Below are 16751 nucleotides of genomic sequence, written 5' to 3'. Positions count from 1 at the left end.
AGAATATAGATTCGCAAAGCATTAGTTTCTATTGTGTTTTATCAGTGATGTCATCAGCATCTAATTCTGAAGTCGTGCAACCCCTGGTAGGTACTACTAACAGTTTCAAAGGAAAAAGACTTGCTTTCAATTCACAGCAGGTTGAAATTCTAATCTCTGTCTGCTCATGGAAATCAGAAGAGTTAAAAACCAGCAGCAGATGTGCCAGAAGCTTCTTGGTTCCTCATCATTACACTGCCATATTATTACCCCTGTTTAAAGACTGGAATATTACTGAACATCTGATATTTATTTCCCCAGCCTCAGATGCAAAGCTGTAAAGAGATATTTTGTTGTTGAATCTTTCTAATTTTCACTGTGGGTGCTCCACAGATGCCACTTTGCAACTTTCAAACAGTGCCAGGAGTGGGTCAAGCGTCTAAACAGGGCCACAGCCCACCCGTCCCGGCTGGAAGATCTGTTCGCCCTGGCCTATCATGCGTGGTGTCTTGGAGGAAACGCTGATGATGAAGACCAGCATGTTCATCTCTGTCGTCCAGGTTCACACAGCTTTACTCTGACTTTTCAGAACAAGATGACTTGTGGGATCTTTTTTTTTTCTTTTTTTTTTAAATAATGCCCTTTTTTCATGTTTTGTGTGTCTGAAGGTGATCACGTACGTCAGAGAATGGAAATGGAAGTAAAGAGGATGGGCTTCGATACACAGAATGTGTGGAGAGTGTCTGACATAAACTGCAACTACAAGTATGTCACAGATGCTTTACTGTAAATAGCATGCTTCCTCTGTTCTGACAGATAAGTGTTCTGTATGTAGTGCTAGTAGCAAAGCATGCTGTGATAGTTAAAGAGTCATGATGAGTGTTAAGAAAGTGAATGTTGAGTGGCAGAGTTTCAGAGAGCTTTTTTAGTGCTGTGACAGAAAATAGGGCTGGAATCAGGCCGGACTAGAAACACCGTAAACATAAAGTCGCCAAACTGAACAGATTGTGTGCAACACTATGTGTCAGAAGTCTAGTGCGTAATTCAGTTTTTGTTTTTTTACAACTACTTTTTTGTAATTGTAAAAAATGTTGTTAGATTTAAACTTTAGTAGTCTACTTTTAAGGTGGTTCTGATTATGTGATTTCAAAGTGACTCCAAACGTGCAGAAGGCTCATTGGGTCTTGTAAGTAAACCAGTGATATCAGTCAGTACATCAGTGGTAGACGATATACAAGAACATTTCATAGTCAACATTGCATATGTCTACAATCTGAACAAATATAGACTAAAAGTAAACCAAAGATAAAAAACAAGAGCAACAGTCTCCAAAAATATGCACCCTTTTTCATGTTCATAATTTTGCTGCCGTTAGAGGAAACTTTCCCTAAATTTAGTCGTTTTGACGCGCACACACACAAACACACAATACAGAAGTGCTTTCTCAAGCAGAAACAGTATATCGTACCTAATGAATGTGTGAGTGTGTGTACCTGTATATCATTGTCTCCTTTTCTGTCTGGGAAAATAAAAGCTACAAAAAATTTGTTCTGCTCAGAGGCTCCATGGGATCACATCCTGCTGAGGGAGACAGACACACAGGACAACTGGCTAATTAAACAAGTGGCAGCCTGCTGAGGCCCATGACTCAGCACTGAATTTCACTTTCCCTCATGCACACACAGTCTGTCTCTCCTTCCTTGGACTGTGAATAAAAAGTAAAGAAAGTATCATGGGAGAACGAGGAAATCAGAGACAGATGGAGTTAGGCAGTAGCACTCTGATTTGCTCTGTGCCAGAGCTTAGTGATGCTGCAGTAACCCTGAAAACCAGAAGATGTCTGAGTGTGTGTGTGTGTGTGTGTGTGTACGTGCAGCAGCTCAAGAACGGTTTAGTTTTTCTCCATTGAGACAATCTGAAGTCTTCCTCTAAAAATCTCCTGTTGTTCCTGTAGGCTGTGCTCCAGCTACCCACAGAAGCTTCTGGTTCCAATCTGGATCACTGACAAGGAGCTGGAGAGTGTGGCTTCCTTCAGATCCTGGAAGAGGATCCCTGTGGTGGTTTATAGGTACGCATACAGCATCGCATGTTTTTATACAGCTTGCACAACAACATGTTTTATTTGCATTTACTGACTGTATAACCTTAAATTCCAGGCACCAGAAGAACGGGGCAGTGATCGCCCGTTGCAGCCAGCCTGAGATCAGTTGGTGGGGTTGGAGGAACACGGATGACGAGTACTTAGTGACGTCCATCGCTAAGGCCTGTCAGACGGACACCGGAGCCAAGGGTGCACCAGTCTGCCGACAGCGTGGGGAAGCTCCTGACTCTTCTGATAGTGATTTTGGTAAATCTGTTGTTTGAGTTTATGTATGCAGATCCATGTATGTGGTAGGAGATCAGTTCGATTATTCACATGTCTCACATTCATATTCCTTACTTCCAAAATAATAATGATAAACATAAATACCAAGCGATACACCATTTTTATTTTCATCTCCACACATGCAACTTGTTCTATAAATACGTCATCACCAGTTTATACAATGGTTGATTAATTAGCATTAAATCACATTTCTGGTCCGTAGTTGTTTTTCTTACCCATGTGAATGCATTATCCATTAATGTTATTACATAATCAGTCTGATATCCAAAGGTTACTATTAAGGGGCTTTAACACAATTATATACACAGATCCACAACAACAGGCTGAAAAATGAGTGTCAGCACAACACTGACCGAGTGCAGAGAGAAGTAGTTAAATTTCAGTCTCAGAGTAATTGCTTGTCTTTCTCCGTGGTATCAGTTGAAAACAGGCCTCTTTACTTATTATTGTTACCAATAGTGACATAATGGTGTTGTCATCGGGAGGAAACACTGATTTTCAGTAAGTTACAAATTGAATCAGTTTCTGTTTATCATGTCCACTGCTCTTCCCTTACTCCCTCCTTGTCCCTTTATGCCTTTGTTCCCTTCCTCTCCCCAGCAGGTCGATTCTGGTAACACTGTCCTCTCACAACAATAAAAATCATATCTCTGTCTCCCCGCCTGTCTCCCCAGACTCCTCTCTGACTGGTGGCCCTGGCTGCGATGACAACACTGTGCCACAGAAGCTGCTGATTCTGGATGCTCGCTCATACACTGCTGCAGTGGCTAACCGAGCCAAGGGCGGAGGCTGTGAATGTGAAGGTTAGCGTGCTCAAACAGTCTGTGAATAATGGAATGAAAGTTTTTAGTCATCGATGAAAACATCATCCCGAGTGTGTGTGATTCTACTGAGTGATTAAAGCAGGCAGAAGAAACTCATTCAGAAATAAAGTAGGACTTGGTGGACCTCAGCTCCATGGTGCTTTTCATTAGTTTTACAGGCTGCAGATTCCACTTTCATTAACCTCATTTCAAGAAACAGATTTTGATATTATTTGTCTTTTTTTTCCAGCAAAAAGCTCTGATAAACCCATTGTACACAGTCTACAAAGCTAGTAATGAGCTGTTGAGTGTCAAACATCCCACTGAGGATCCTGATATTTTTTGGGACAATGAAGAACTAAACATACCTGGAGAGCTTAAATATTGGTCGCAATTTTGTCAGGCATCCAGTAGTCTGACTCACCGGATGGACACAGTTGAGAGATAAAGCCTGCCATTGGCCCCGTATTTCATTTGGCATTTGTTCCCCATCCTGTCTGTGTTTTACTGTTTTCAGAATCCCCCTCTCTATGGGAAACAACCTCCAAACTAGCAACCTACATTTGCTATCTAACATGTTAGATGCCTTTTCTCACACAGTCGTTGTTGTATTTGGCAGCATAATACTGCAGTGACATTGACTTGATCATTGTTTCACTCCGTTCTACTTCACACAAGGTTCATCAGTTTTGCAAAAGCCACATGCAACTAGAAAGTCATGTGTGGTTAGTAAGCTCCTCCGGAGCTAAAGTATTGATCTTAGCTTATAATAGTCCAGTTTGAAGAATGAAACGGGATGACTAGCATCAGTGGCTGTAAACAGTCGCTTTTAATGATGGGATTTCATTTCTAAAGGACTCATATGAAGATGTACACACTAAAACTACCAATGTTGCATGATGGTTCTGTAACGTACAAGAAAAACATTGTTTCTATCATATGTCCTTCACCAGAGGTGTTTGTTTGTTTTTATTTAGAGTACTACCCCAACTGTGAGGTAATGTTCATGGGTATGGCCAACATCCATGCCATCCGAAACAGCTTCCAGGCTCTCAGGACCGTCTGCAGTCAGATCCCAGATCCAGGAAAGTAAGTCCGTTTGACCTTTCCCTCTGAGCGTCTCTGCCCTCGTTTGCACCTCCCCCTCCCTCTCCTTTTTAATGGCTTCACCCAACGGTAAGGCAGCACCACACAGAGATGGGAACGATGCCACAGTCTAGTCTCATTCCTGCTGTGCCGGCCAGCTGTCTGTCTGCACATCACCAGTGCCTACGTGTGTTATGGGTATCTGTTTTAACATCTGTGGCTGTGTGCATACTACATGATGGGTTGTATGTACAGTGTATAGGTTAACCCAGCTGCTCTGATGTCACTTGTTATTTTAAAGCGTGTTGTTAATCTAACGTGTAATGATGCAGAGAGGCCTCCAGAGATATGGGATATGGGTGTCCTTCACCCAGTGTGACCCAAGCTCATGTATCTATTCTGTATCTGGCCGCTCAATCACATCACTTGGGGGTTATAGATTGCTTAATCAGATCCCTCTTGTTTCCAGCTGGCTTTCAGCACTTGAAAGCACTCGGTGGCTGCAGCACCTGTCTGTCATGCTGAAGGCAGCCACGCTGGTATGTTCGGCAGTGGAACGGGAAGGCCGTCCTGTCCTGGTACACTGCTCAGATGGATGGGACCGCACACCCCAGATCGTAGCCCTTGCCAAGATCCTGCTGGACCCCTACTACAGGACTTTAGAGGTGAGCGTCTGCATTGTTTATGTCTTCTTTTAGATACATTTAGTTTTAGGTCACATGTGGCCACGTTCTTATAAACGCAGTATGAAAGCATAGTTTACTGACTACTGCGTCATCCACAGGGTTTCCAGGTGCTTGTGGAGACTGAGTGGTTGGATTACGGCCATAAGTTTGGGGATAGGTGTGGCCACCAGGAGAACGCTGATGATGTGAGCGAGCAGTGTCCCGTCTTCCTACAGTGGCTGGACTGTGTGCACCAGCTGCTCAAACAGTTCCCCTGTCTGTTTGAGTTCAACGAGGCCTTCCTGGTAGGTGGTGGTACAGCACTATACCTGTGTCTGTCTTTTTCAGAATAATGGTGCATACATTTATCACCAGTTCACCAAAAAAAACTGTAAACGTGAAGCAGTTTAACCCTAGATGTTATTTAATGAACAAATATAGTTCAGGTGTCACACAGAAATGGCAGAGTGAGAAATACTCTACATTGTTGCTGCTATAAATGCTACTGATGTGTCCTCCTCCCAGGTCAAGTTGGTACAGCACACATACTCGTGTCTTTACGGAACATTTCTGTGCAACAATGCTCGTGAGAGGGAGGCGAAGAACATCTACAAACGCACCTGCTCAGTCTGGTCCCTGCTTCGCACTGGAAACAAGAACTTCCAGAACTTCCTCTACATCCCCAGTCATGATATGGTACTGACCAGTTTGTACAGTATTACCCATGCTATGTAGTAGAATTACCGCTTAAATGCACTTGCAATGGATGGAATTTGTCTCGTACTGTTTTCCACTGAGCTTTTTAGTTAGTGAGGAGTAGTTGGTTTGATGCATGGAACAGTATTTTAGCACCATAGCATACATTTCCATATCTCTTGCCTTACTTCTCTTTGATCCTCAGCAGAATCAGTGATTTGATTAATGCATAGTATGACTCCAGTTTTAACCTTCAAACTTTAATGAAAGAAAGCACAAGATCAAATCTATACTACTGACTATACACATTTGTTCACAAAGAATAGGAGAAATTAGGACGTAACACATACAGTCATTACTTTATATTGACATAGTGGGATTGTCACTTGTGTGTCTGCTAGGTGCTGCAGCCAGTCTGCCATACTCGGGCACTACAGCTGTGGACAGCTGTTTACCTGCCCACCTCCTCCCCCTGCACTGCTGTGGATGATTCTGTGGAGCTCTACCTCCCCCCATGCGTCACAGGAGACGAGCTCACCTCCCGTTCCCTGGACAGGTTTGTTTAATGCTAATCTGATACTGTCCAGCACATACTGTTCTTAGTTGTCCCCAACAGGAGGTGTACGTTGAGTCAAAATTCACCGCCCCTTATGTTACAGAGAGTCAGACTGCCCTCTAGGGTCCCGAAAGGCGAACTGTATTATTGCCATTTCTACACTTGTGGATGAAATCAAATCCTTATGTGCTTCTGATTTCCAGACTTCCCAAGACTCGCTCCATGGACAATCTGCTGTCAGCCTTTGAGAACGGGGTTCCCCTGACACGTACGTCCAGCGACCCCAATCTTAATAAGCACTGCCAGGAGGGTCGCTCTGCACTGGAGCCTTCACCTGCCATGGAAGAAACCTCTGCAGACAGTCCTGATGAAGACCTATCTGACCCTGGAGTGGACAGTGGTGAGAGACAATGTGTAGATCAGAGTCCCTCTAAGACTCCAGAGGGTGTTCCAGATGCAGAGTTCTCTGAAGACACACCAGAAGAGCCCTGTCTTACCACACAGCCCCTGCCCTCTCTGCCCCTTCCCCCTGTTGCTCTCAGTAAGGACGTAACACTCGCTCTCACTGCCTTCTCCACTCCGGTCCTCCAGCAAGCTTTGCCTCAGATCACAAACCCTCCACTCCCACCACCTCCTCTGGAGGCTGAGAGCCCATGTAGGACTGCTGAGAGTAGCACGTCACCCACTCATGAATCAGAGCCGTGCTTACCTCTCCCCTGTAAGAGCGCTCAACCTGCAGCCAACACGCCCACTTCACTACTCAACGGACACACTGATGGTTTAGCAAACGGCCTCCCAGAATCTGCCAACCTGCTGGCTCTGAAGCAGCTAACACCACTCCTTCATATGGAGGACTCCACTGAGACTCTCACAGATGAGGGAGAACTTCCCCCAACCTTGCCTTCCACAGTGACCCAGGATCTTACCCAGAATCATGTAAATGATGAGGAGCAGCCTGAGTTGCAGCCACAGGTTCAACCGCAAAAGGAGAAAGAAGACATGAGGACAGATGTAGTTAAAGGAAGAGAGCGTGTGGTACCGGTAGCAGCAGCTCCTGTAGACTGCACTCAGTTAGCGGCTCGTCATCTCATCTCCCAGAGCCAGCTCACAAACTTGTCTCTGCTCGGCTCCCACTGGGAAAGTGTCCAAGGACTGGTCCAGTCCGCCTATAACAGTGCCAGTCATTCTGGTGTCAGCCGGGCCCTGCAGAGCCGTAAACTTGCCAGTAAACTCCTCCGAGCCCAGGGCTTTGCCATCGCTAATGGTTCCCAGTGCTGTCGCAGGGAGGCTCTGTGTTGCCCCAGCAGCCCTCTGCAGCCTGGATGGCTGTCTGCCGCCAGGAGTGCAGGCTACGCTGGCTTGTGTGGTCCCGCCGCAGCTGCCCTCAACAGCTACTCCCTGGCAGGCCACCAGCTCCTGCCGGTGTCCTATTCCTCACCCTCTGCTTCCAGCTCCCCTCCTCCACCCCAGGCCCCAGCTTACCTGGATGATGACGGGCTGCCGGTGCCAATGGATGCCGTGCAGCAGAGACTGCGACAGATTGAAGCAGGTTACAAGCAGGAGGTGGAGGTGCTGCGACAGCAGGTGCGAACGCTGCAGATGAGACTGGAGAGTAAACAGTACGGCACCCCTCCCTCAGAGCCAGACATCGATTACGAGGATGACATTGTGAGTACCTTTTCACAGTGAGGACATTAAAGTTAGCAGCCAGTGATAGAAGTATTTTTTTCCTGTCTGCAGTTTAAATATTTACTGCATGTTATTTCCAGAAATGTTCTCTTATTCCTGTCTGTCTCCTGACCTCACTCTGTTTTCTGTGGTTCAGACATGTCTGCGGGAGTCAGACAACAGCAACGAGGAGGATTCTCTGTCCACCCACAGTGAGGACCGTCTGTCTGAGGGCAGCTGGGATCGAGTGGAGCGCAAGGACACAGAGGTCAGCATCCTTTCAGTTTCATCGCCTAATAAATAGCTTGTGTCTCCACTTCCTCCTCCTCTTTCCTCCCCTTCACTTGCATGGCCAGGAGCTCCTCTTAGTATCGCACACTGTTCTGATAGATGTCTGTCTGTGTGTATGTGTGTAGGTCACGAGGTGGGTGCCCGACCACATGGCCTCCCATTGTTTCAACTGTGACTGTGAGTTCTGGATAGCCAAGAGACGTCACCACTGCAGGTTGGGCTTCACTCTGGTTTTCTTACACGAATAAGCACAAGAACAAAGAAGCTGTCTATAAATATCACATGTCCTCACTAATGAGAAAGATACAGGAGAAACAGCTTGGGTGTTGAATGTCATGGGTCTTTTCTTCAGTTTGTCCACAAACACAGTGATTGAATAACTGGAGCAAATATGCACTGTTCTAGATACACATTGGAAGAATGTGCTGTCTACTTATTTTTAAATAGCTAATTTTTAAATAGTTGACAAGTAAGCCTCCAGGAGAGTCTCTTATATGCTGAGAATAGTTTGTTTATTTCCACAAGTACTGTTGTGTTTCATGAATGTGATCCATAGTGGGTTTTTGGGACATGTTTACTCTAGTCTAGTAACTGATAGTCATTTTGTTTTATTTATTAAATAGTTGATTAAATGTAGGTCACAAGTTTCAACAACACAAAATAATGAAGGAGAAAAAGAAGTGTCTAACCATGAATAAAATAATGTGAATTATGGAAAAGCAAGAAATATTTATGCTTATATATTAAATTATTCAATATGTATGTAAATATGTTCTTTTGCTTTCTTGGCAAAAAGCAAAATACAGCCAAGTGCAGTAGCAGTAGGCAGATTTTGTTTCCTTTAAAAGATACCGTCTGTTTCCTCTGTTCAGTCTTTGTGCTAAGCTAACCAGCTGCTGCTCTAGCATCATATTTAAAACACGCTCTTTTCATATAAGTCTTATCAAGAAGAAATAAGTACATTTTCCAAATGTTGAATTCCTTCCGAGTTTAGCAGCATCCAGGTTTGTACATTTACTAATGAAGCTAATCGCATCCATTTATCACTTGTCCATCAGACTTTAATATTTTCCTTTAAACACTGGCTGTGTTTTTCAATTTCCATTTCTCTTTGTACTCGTTTTTTGCATTAAGCTGCCAAAGCAGCCGGCTGCAGTTAGAAGGCACATTTTTTCTCTTGCTTTTCATTTTCTAGGCAATAACCCAAGCTTTAGTTTCACAGTCAACGGCTCTTTGGCTACAGTTTAGATACTCCCCTAAGAAATTGAGACATTTGTCTTAAACTGGGAAATAAAATCGTAACTCTGGATTATAACTATACAATACATATACAATACATATATACTATGCATAACATGTAGGCTATAGTAAATGTAGGTAATGATTAGATTATATGTAACTAAACTAATTTAAGGAGCAGATTTCCTTTGTAAATCATTGAGTGGTATCATTACTAGTAAACATATTTAAATGTTCAGTCTCTCACTCAGCAGAAATCTTCTGTTCAAAATGTCTTTACAATTTCTCATTTCTTTAGTCTGTGGCCTTTAAATGTACAGATCGGGATATAATTTACTCCAGAAACCCTCCTCTTTGTTTTTATTTTAGTCTAGTTTATATTTCATTTCATTTTGCCCTTTTTTTTTTTAAATGAAATAGAATAATTTGTCTACGTGTTCTCTGTTTTCAGGAACTGTGGTAATGTGTTCTGTAAAGACTGTTGTCATCTGAAGCTGCCCATCCCAGACCAGCAGCTGTATGACCCGGTGTTGGTCTGCAACACCTGCCACGACCAGCTGCTGGAGTGCCGCACGCGCGAGATCCGCAGCCAGCAGCTCAAAAAGGCCATCGCCACAGCCTCCAGCTGAGAGAGACGGCGTGTAGCGTGGCGCGCCTCGGCTCTGTCCTGCTCATTTTCGGACCGATGAGCCCTGTTGTAACCCCAATCTGCTGTAGTTTTGGCTGCGGGGGATGAGGAAGAATTGTTACTCTTTGGGGGGCTCGGTTTTGAAGCGGAGATGCACTGAGAGACTGGAAGGTCTGAGTTCGAGGCAGGTGGTGGTGATGTTGGTGGGGTTTCTGCTGAACAAACCCCATGCATTCAAAGACATTTTGAGCCTGGAGCGCTGCAGCGACCTGCTGCCTCCACACAGCTCGGTCCTCTGGCGGTGCCCTGTCCGAGACACATCTCCATCCACCTTTAGTACCAAACACCTGCACCCTCCCGACAAACACCGTCTCGCACTTCAGAGGACAATCGCTCACCCTTCCACATGTCGGGGACTCCAAAGCCTTTACCTGTACTACTGGAGGCTTTCAACTTTAAAAGAAAAGAATTGCTGCTACAGTATTTAAAAGTCTAATTTTGTATTCTTATTTTGTGCACTACTAGCTGTCGTGTCTTTGAGGGAATTTGAGACCAAACTTGAGCAAAAGGGAGAAATCTGCTGTTTACTTTGCCACTGCATCTTTTTTTTTTTTTTTTTTCTTGGAGCCTGAATGTAACATGTATTGGGTAACTGGATCGAGTTTATGCTCATGTGCGCATTTGGCGGGTCGTATATATGTTCATTGCTGCAATGTTCTCAAAAATGATGTATATGCACAGTCAATGTGGTTCTGTCTTTATCAATGCTTTTCTCCAGTATAGCCATGTTGCAACATTCGACGCTCTGAGAGGTGTGTGTGGACGGACTGATACTGCACGGTGTGGTCGTTTTGTGCAATGTGTGTGGAGAGGAAGAGGACCGTGGGAGATGGCATGTTTCAGGAAAGTCTTCTTCTGAGGTGGGAAAAGTAGCTTGAAGGTACTGTTGGTTTTCTGTGATGTGACTGCGGGAACTTCCTAAAGGTTTCTGTTGAGATTTCTGTGATTGAATGGCTCAGTGTCCACGTAAAGCTTGATGTCCATCTGACTGATGACTCCTTCTCAAATTGTTAAGTGGCAGTACAGACTGCTCGGATAAAGACTGAACAGAGTGCTTGGCGTTTTTTGTTCTGTTCGGGGAGTTTGGCCGAAGTCCCCTTTTTAAAAAATGTGTTTGTGTCTACTGGTTGTTCTTGAGACAATAGTGCCATATTTCGTTTTGTCTATTTTTGAAGCCTTTTTCTTTCTAATGGATGCAGCAGGTTTCTAATTGGCCACCTCTCTGTATGTTTAATGGTACAGATAGCTGCTTAATAACACTGAGACGACTAAAGATGAACGGATGGTTTCATAACAAGGCTAACAATGTCAACGGATGATTGGATATCACTGAATTAGTTAACCTTTGTGATTATCCGTCGTATAACGTTTGGGATTTTTTGCACGGTGTTTATGAAGTCAAAATCTTTCAGAGGAGCTCAAAAATGTAACATACATAGTTATCTGATCCGTAGTGGTGGCTAAAACCTGTCACTTAATGAATAATTGTTGTAAAGAAATGCACTGTAAAAGTTAAATCCCATGGGTTAAAATAAAAGATCATATCATGCATCAGTTTTCCTGTTTTGTCATTTTATTGTTGTTCTGGAAAATAAGTCAAAGGTACCATGCATTTACTCTAGATTTGTAATATCATTGCATCAAAAGCAGTGTCTGCAAATCAGGTACATGATGCTGAAAAATCAGTTCAAGTGCAGGGAACTCAGTGGGTAGGCTGTAAATGAATATGAAATGAAAACAAGTCCAAATACTTTGACTGAAGTTGTTTAACACTGAATGTTTCCAAGACAAAAAGAGTAATGAAGGTCACTAGAGACCCCAGCCAGGTGGAGCACCGGGATGGAGAGGATGAAAACCACTTGACTCAAGTACTGTGGAATCTGAGGTAACTTCACTTTCATTGAAGTATTTGATTCTACTGTATGAATGTAGTTCAGTACATTTCAGAGGCATCATATACTTGTAATAGGTGAATATTTCATTTTGGCTGATTTGCAGACACCTGTAGTCACTGGTGGTCACAGCAAATGTAGTTTAATTCTACAAACCCTGCAATTCCCAGAAGTCTGTCAATAGCTGTCCTTTTATCCGTCAGTCTGAGTAGGATACGGTAAAATGAGTTGGTTACCTCTCTGAGAAGTTGGAGCCACCCAGCATGTCTCCTGCAGCTTTTCATCCAACAGCTCACTGTGGCAGCTCCTTCTCAATCCTTTCAATTTATCAATATGATTTCAATTCATTGTTTATGTTCTCTCTGTGTCTGCGTGGGTTCTCTCCGGGTACTCCAGCTTCCTCCCACTGTCCAAAGACATGCTGGTTAGGTTCAATGGTGATTCTAAATGGGCCGTAGGTGTGCATGTGAGTGAATGGTTGTCTGTCTCTCTGTGTTAGCCCTGTGATAGACTGGAGACCTGTCCAGGGTGTACCCCGCCTCTCGCCCGATGACAGCTGGGATAGGCTCCAGCCCCCCCACGACCCTTCACAGGACAAGCGGTTACAAGAAATGAATGAATGACTGTTTATCATTCTGACTTCAGATCCAGATATGTGTAACAGACAACTAGTTCATAATAATCAAAATATAGAAACACTGCAATACTGCCACAGGCTCATTTACCACTGTGTTATTTCATTGGACATTAGAAATCTTTTAGACAGCTATGTTGGTTATATAAATATGCATAAGTGTTGAAAATTAAAGGTAGTTAGCAGAATGCTTTCCTTTTTTTCATAAACATAGGTAGTGGAGATATGCTATTGACTCATGTTTCATTTTGTTTTTGTGATGGATAAAACACCCATCACACAGAGAACAAAAATAATCTACACTTGGACCAGCTACAGTTTGCAGTTAGCTGTGATCCAAAGCATGCTGAGCTTAGATCAGTGTAAAAAACAAAAAAACAAAAAAAACTCTACACAGATGTCAAACATTCAAGCAACCGTAAGAGAAACGGATATTTGAGACGACTTGAAGTTAGACAGGACACCCTGGTGCGTTTCTTGAATTTGTCCACCAGGTGGAATAAGAAGCAAAGACTTGAACCAGCAACAAGACCAGTACTTTGAACCAATGTAATAAGAAGATCATTACTTAATTTTACTGATTTCTTAATTTCTTAATTTCTCCTTTTTCTCAGGTGAAGCATGGGTAAAGTTCCTTCTTCTTGAGAATCGACAATCATTTCCCTTGCGCATGTATTCTTGAACCTGAGGTCAAATTTGCACCATTATGTTTTATGTCCTTAATGCGTCCAAGCCACACACACACACACACACACAGTGTACAGCGCGCGTCATAGCCACTTCCAGTTCTTGAGGTCGTAGCACATTACTAGCAAAATTTTGAAGAAGAGCAATTCAAGCTAATCTGTGGTTTTTAGGAGAAACTTCTGCTAACGTCCCCCCGGTGTACTCGCTCAGCATGATCAATAATTCAAGCCGAGGGTAGTCTAGGTTTCCACTCTGAAAGAAAATAAAGGTGACAGCTCGAACTCTGCTGGGGAAAAGTTGAAGAGAGATTTGGGGATTATTTTGCAAAGCTTAGCACTGACTGGACAGTTTTTGATGCCCAAAAATTAGTATCCTTTTTTTTAGATGTGAGCCTCTGAGGTCGGAGTGTCTTTGAGTGTTCCTCTGTCTGGAGCCATCACTCACACTGTCAGGCCTCAGTGACCTTTGGGTGGCTAAGTCTTTATATATTTACATTATAGACACATACATCACTTTAGATTCACTTCCGCTGATAACAACAAGTCAGGCCGATCATAACATAGAAAGAAACTGCAGCGGTGTGAAGAGCAGTTAGACTAGACAAAACAAAGATGACCCAGTTTTTCAGAAAGCAAAACAATTTAAATGTTTTATTAAGGAATCATTTTACACAGAAGTTTATCTTGACAATCAAATGGTGAAAAGTTAAAAATGACAACTACAGAGAGAAGCCAACTGTTTGTTAACCAGCTATGGGTTAGCTTGGGAGTTTTTTCTACCCCACTGTGGCCATATTGCTAAATGCAGCCCCAAAGCAACGTGTGGATTAGCACAGTTACATATTCAGGCCTGGAACGCTAATAAATGAGGAGGTAGTCGATTTTAAGTGGGCAGCTTACAAGAACTAACCCAAGGCTAGAACGATGCTGCTTCCCTTCCTTTTACTGTAAAGGATCAGAGGAGGGATGTGAAATGTTGGGCGGTGGACTGGGATTTATGTTCTTGCGTGAAACCAAACGTCTCTGTTTACTGCTGTATTATTATTTGACTTAGTTGACCTGTCATTTTATTTGCTTTTTCAATTCTTAGTTGCACTTCTAAGTTGCAAAAGTTTGGTTTAAAATGGACCCTTTCACAACGTCAACCACACATTAGAAATTCCTGACCGCACACTTCTCCCGTTTGAAGTGTCGCAAACTAATTGCACTGCACAGCAGATTGACCAGGTCAGTTTGTATAGAAAGAGCCATGAAGAGACCAAACAAAAACCGTCTGCGGCAGGTTGAGATTCCGCTGCAGTGTCAAGCTGGCTGGTACATCTGTAGGTCATCGCTCTCTTACATTTATATTAATTCTGCTTGTAGCATGTCAGGAAAAACGAATGCAGCAACTTCAAAAACTAAACTAAGTCTGCCCCCCACATTATAGACCATGAGAGCAGCAAATAATTCAAATAATACAAATGCCAGCAAATAATACCTTTGCTGGAACATGTGCATGTATTAGAGCTGATGTTTTTTTCTGCTTGTTTCATCATTACTTGCTGTTGCTTGAGCTAATGCTGCTTTCTTTGCATTGGCAGATACTTCCGTTTTTATTCATCATGAGGGGACAACTCCACCATCGTCTTCATGCTCAGAGAAGTTGACTTAACATTTCTTTTATTTCCCTTTAACAAAGGACATTTACACTAGGAATGTTTATATTCTATATTTCTTTTTTTTTTTTTTTAAATGTGAAAAACCACACAGGACCACTGTGAGTCATTCTATGTTAATGCAAAGCTGAGGCACCAGCATTTAGAGAGGGCAGTATTCAGCAGTGTGACCTGTGTTTGAACACAGTGGAAACACATAATCAGATGTTTTCTGCAATCGAACAGAAAGAGAAAAGCAGCTGTTGTCCAATTTTGTGCACATTGCCACGTATAGTGCGTACTTTTGATGGTTTTACATTGATTATAGGATAAAATACACAGATCAGGCATTACATAATCACCTTCCTAATATTGTGTAGGTCTCCCTTGTGCCTCCAAAACAGTTGTGTCTCATCAGAGAATGGACATGGTCCTTCTGAGGGTGTCCTGTGGTGTCTGGCAACAGAATATTGTTAGTGGGGGCCTTTGGGTCCTATGGGTTGAGGGGAGGGGCCTCTGTGGATCATCCCACAGATACTTGATCAGTTTGGGATCTAGTGACTTTAGAGGCCAGGTCAACACCTTGTGCTGTTCTTAATGTTTTTTTTTTAGTTGTTCCTAAATCATTTTTGTGTGTGTGTCTGTGTCAGGCTGCATCCTGCTGGGGATGGCTGCTGACATCAAGGAGTATCATTACTATGGGGTGCCAGATCAATGTACAGTATATTCTCCACTGGTCCAATCTTATCACTGCCTCTGTGATTCTGCTCTTGGGTATTTGCTGCAGTCATCAACTATCTCTAGCTCCCAGCAATCTGTCCCAGATAGGCCAACCCTGTCTGACCAGCTGTGACCAGCTGTACGTCCGAATTAGCAAATCATGTAGGTCTTAAAGTGATGCCTTAACACTCTACAAACCATATAGTATACAATCTGAAAGTAGATTAACTTTGTTAATACTCCTTTTTGTCAAGTTGACATATGACACAAGATCCATGCCATATGTTTTTAAATGTCCTCATCAGTTACTGTTATTATGATTATGCTGCCACTTTATTTATCGATTGATCTGAAGTACTTTTTATTTCGGACCTGTTACCAGTTGGCTGACACAGCTCCTATGACAGCCCTTTGCAGACTGCTGTAGTTTTTCTTATCAGCTAACCCTTTGATGTTCTGTTTCAGAAATTTTAAACTGAGTTTGTGACACAGCAATGTTGTGTTTTCTCATGAAAGAAAAGATTCATTAGAAATTCTTTGCTTGAGTCTTTTTGGCTGCGCGTTTACGGTTGCAGACCTATGTGCAACACTAGTTCTTCTTTTATTTCAGTCTCCACTAAATAAATGTCTGACAGCAAATGCAAATGATGTAACAAAAGGCAAAATAACGCAAATCATTGTATACCAAAGAAGTGGGTGGATCTTGGGAGTTTGACCTCTCTTGTGAAGAAGAAAACCTCATGCGCTATTAACACAACAAATAAAGAAACACAATCAGGCGTTTTTTTCAGGAGCTACGTAAAAAGAGAAAAGGACTTTATAATAGAAGCTGAGTAAAAAGGGTTTGTTTATGTTATTTTTACTTGGTCCCAGCTGTGACTTGTCTTATCAATGCTTTTGTGTTTGCTGGGTTCAGGTATGTGCTGCAGTCATTATCTGAGTTGAACCTAACCAGAAATCAATCCCAGATAAAGGTAGGACCCCCTCTCCCGTCTGAGCGGCTGTGACCAGCTCTCCTTCCACTGACAGTGATAAACGACACTAACAGTGAACGAGCCGCTACTTCTCCTTTCACAATAATTTAACATTCTTAACTGCTTACATGAAAATACAGCTCCATGTATC

General features: G+C 42.9%; 1 protein-coding gene across 1 annotated transcript in view; it reads left to right on the top strand.

The window, feature by feature from the left end:
• The window catches only part of mtmr4 (myotubularin related protein 4), a 34404-nt gene extending 22600 nt beyond the window's left edge, over window positions 1-11804 (top strand). The window contains exons 6-19 of the mRNA XM_084565208.1: window positions 373-539; window positions 648-744; window positions 1934-2047; window positions 2136-2326; window positions 3040-3168; window positions 4146-4257; window positions 4724-4919; window positions 5039-5224; window positions 5445-5615; window positions 6017-6171; window positions 6375-7839; window positions 7997-8107; window positions 8256-8344; window positions 9821-11804. Of these exons, the coding sequence (XP_084421334.1) occupies window positions 373-539; window positions 648-744; window positions 1934-2047; window positions 2136-2326; window positions 3040-3168; window positions 4146-4257; window positions 4724-4919; window positions 5039-5224; window positions 5445-5615; window positions 6017-6171; window positions 6375-7839; window positions 7997-8107; window positions 8256-8344; window positions 9821-9998 (3361 nt within the window). The 3' untranslated portion in view covers window positions 9999-11804. The remainder of the gene's footprint in view (window positions 1-372; window positions 540-647; window positions 745-1933; window positions 2048-2135; window positions 2327-3039; window positions 3169-4145; window positions 4258-4723; window positions 4920-5038; window positions 5225-5444; window positions 5616-6016; window positions 6172-6374; window positions 7840-7996; window positions 8108-8255; window positions 8345-9820) is intronic.
• The last annotated feature ends 4947 nt before the right edge of the window (window positions 11805-16751 follow it).

Source organism: Chelon labrosus (assembly GCF_963514085.1).
Source record: "Chelon labrosus genome assembly, chromosome: 17".
NCBI lineage: Eukaryota > Metazoa > Chordata > Actinopteri > Mugiliformes > Mugilidae > Chelon > Chelon labrosus.
Note: the sequence above shows the minus strand (reverse complement) of the source record. Positions and strands in the feature narration are given on the sequence as shown.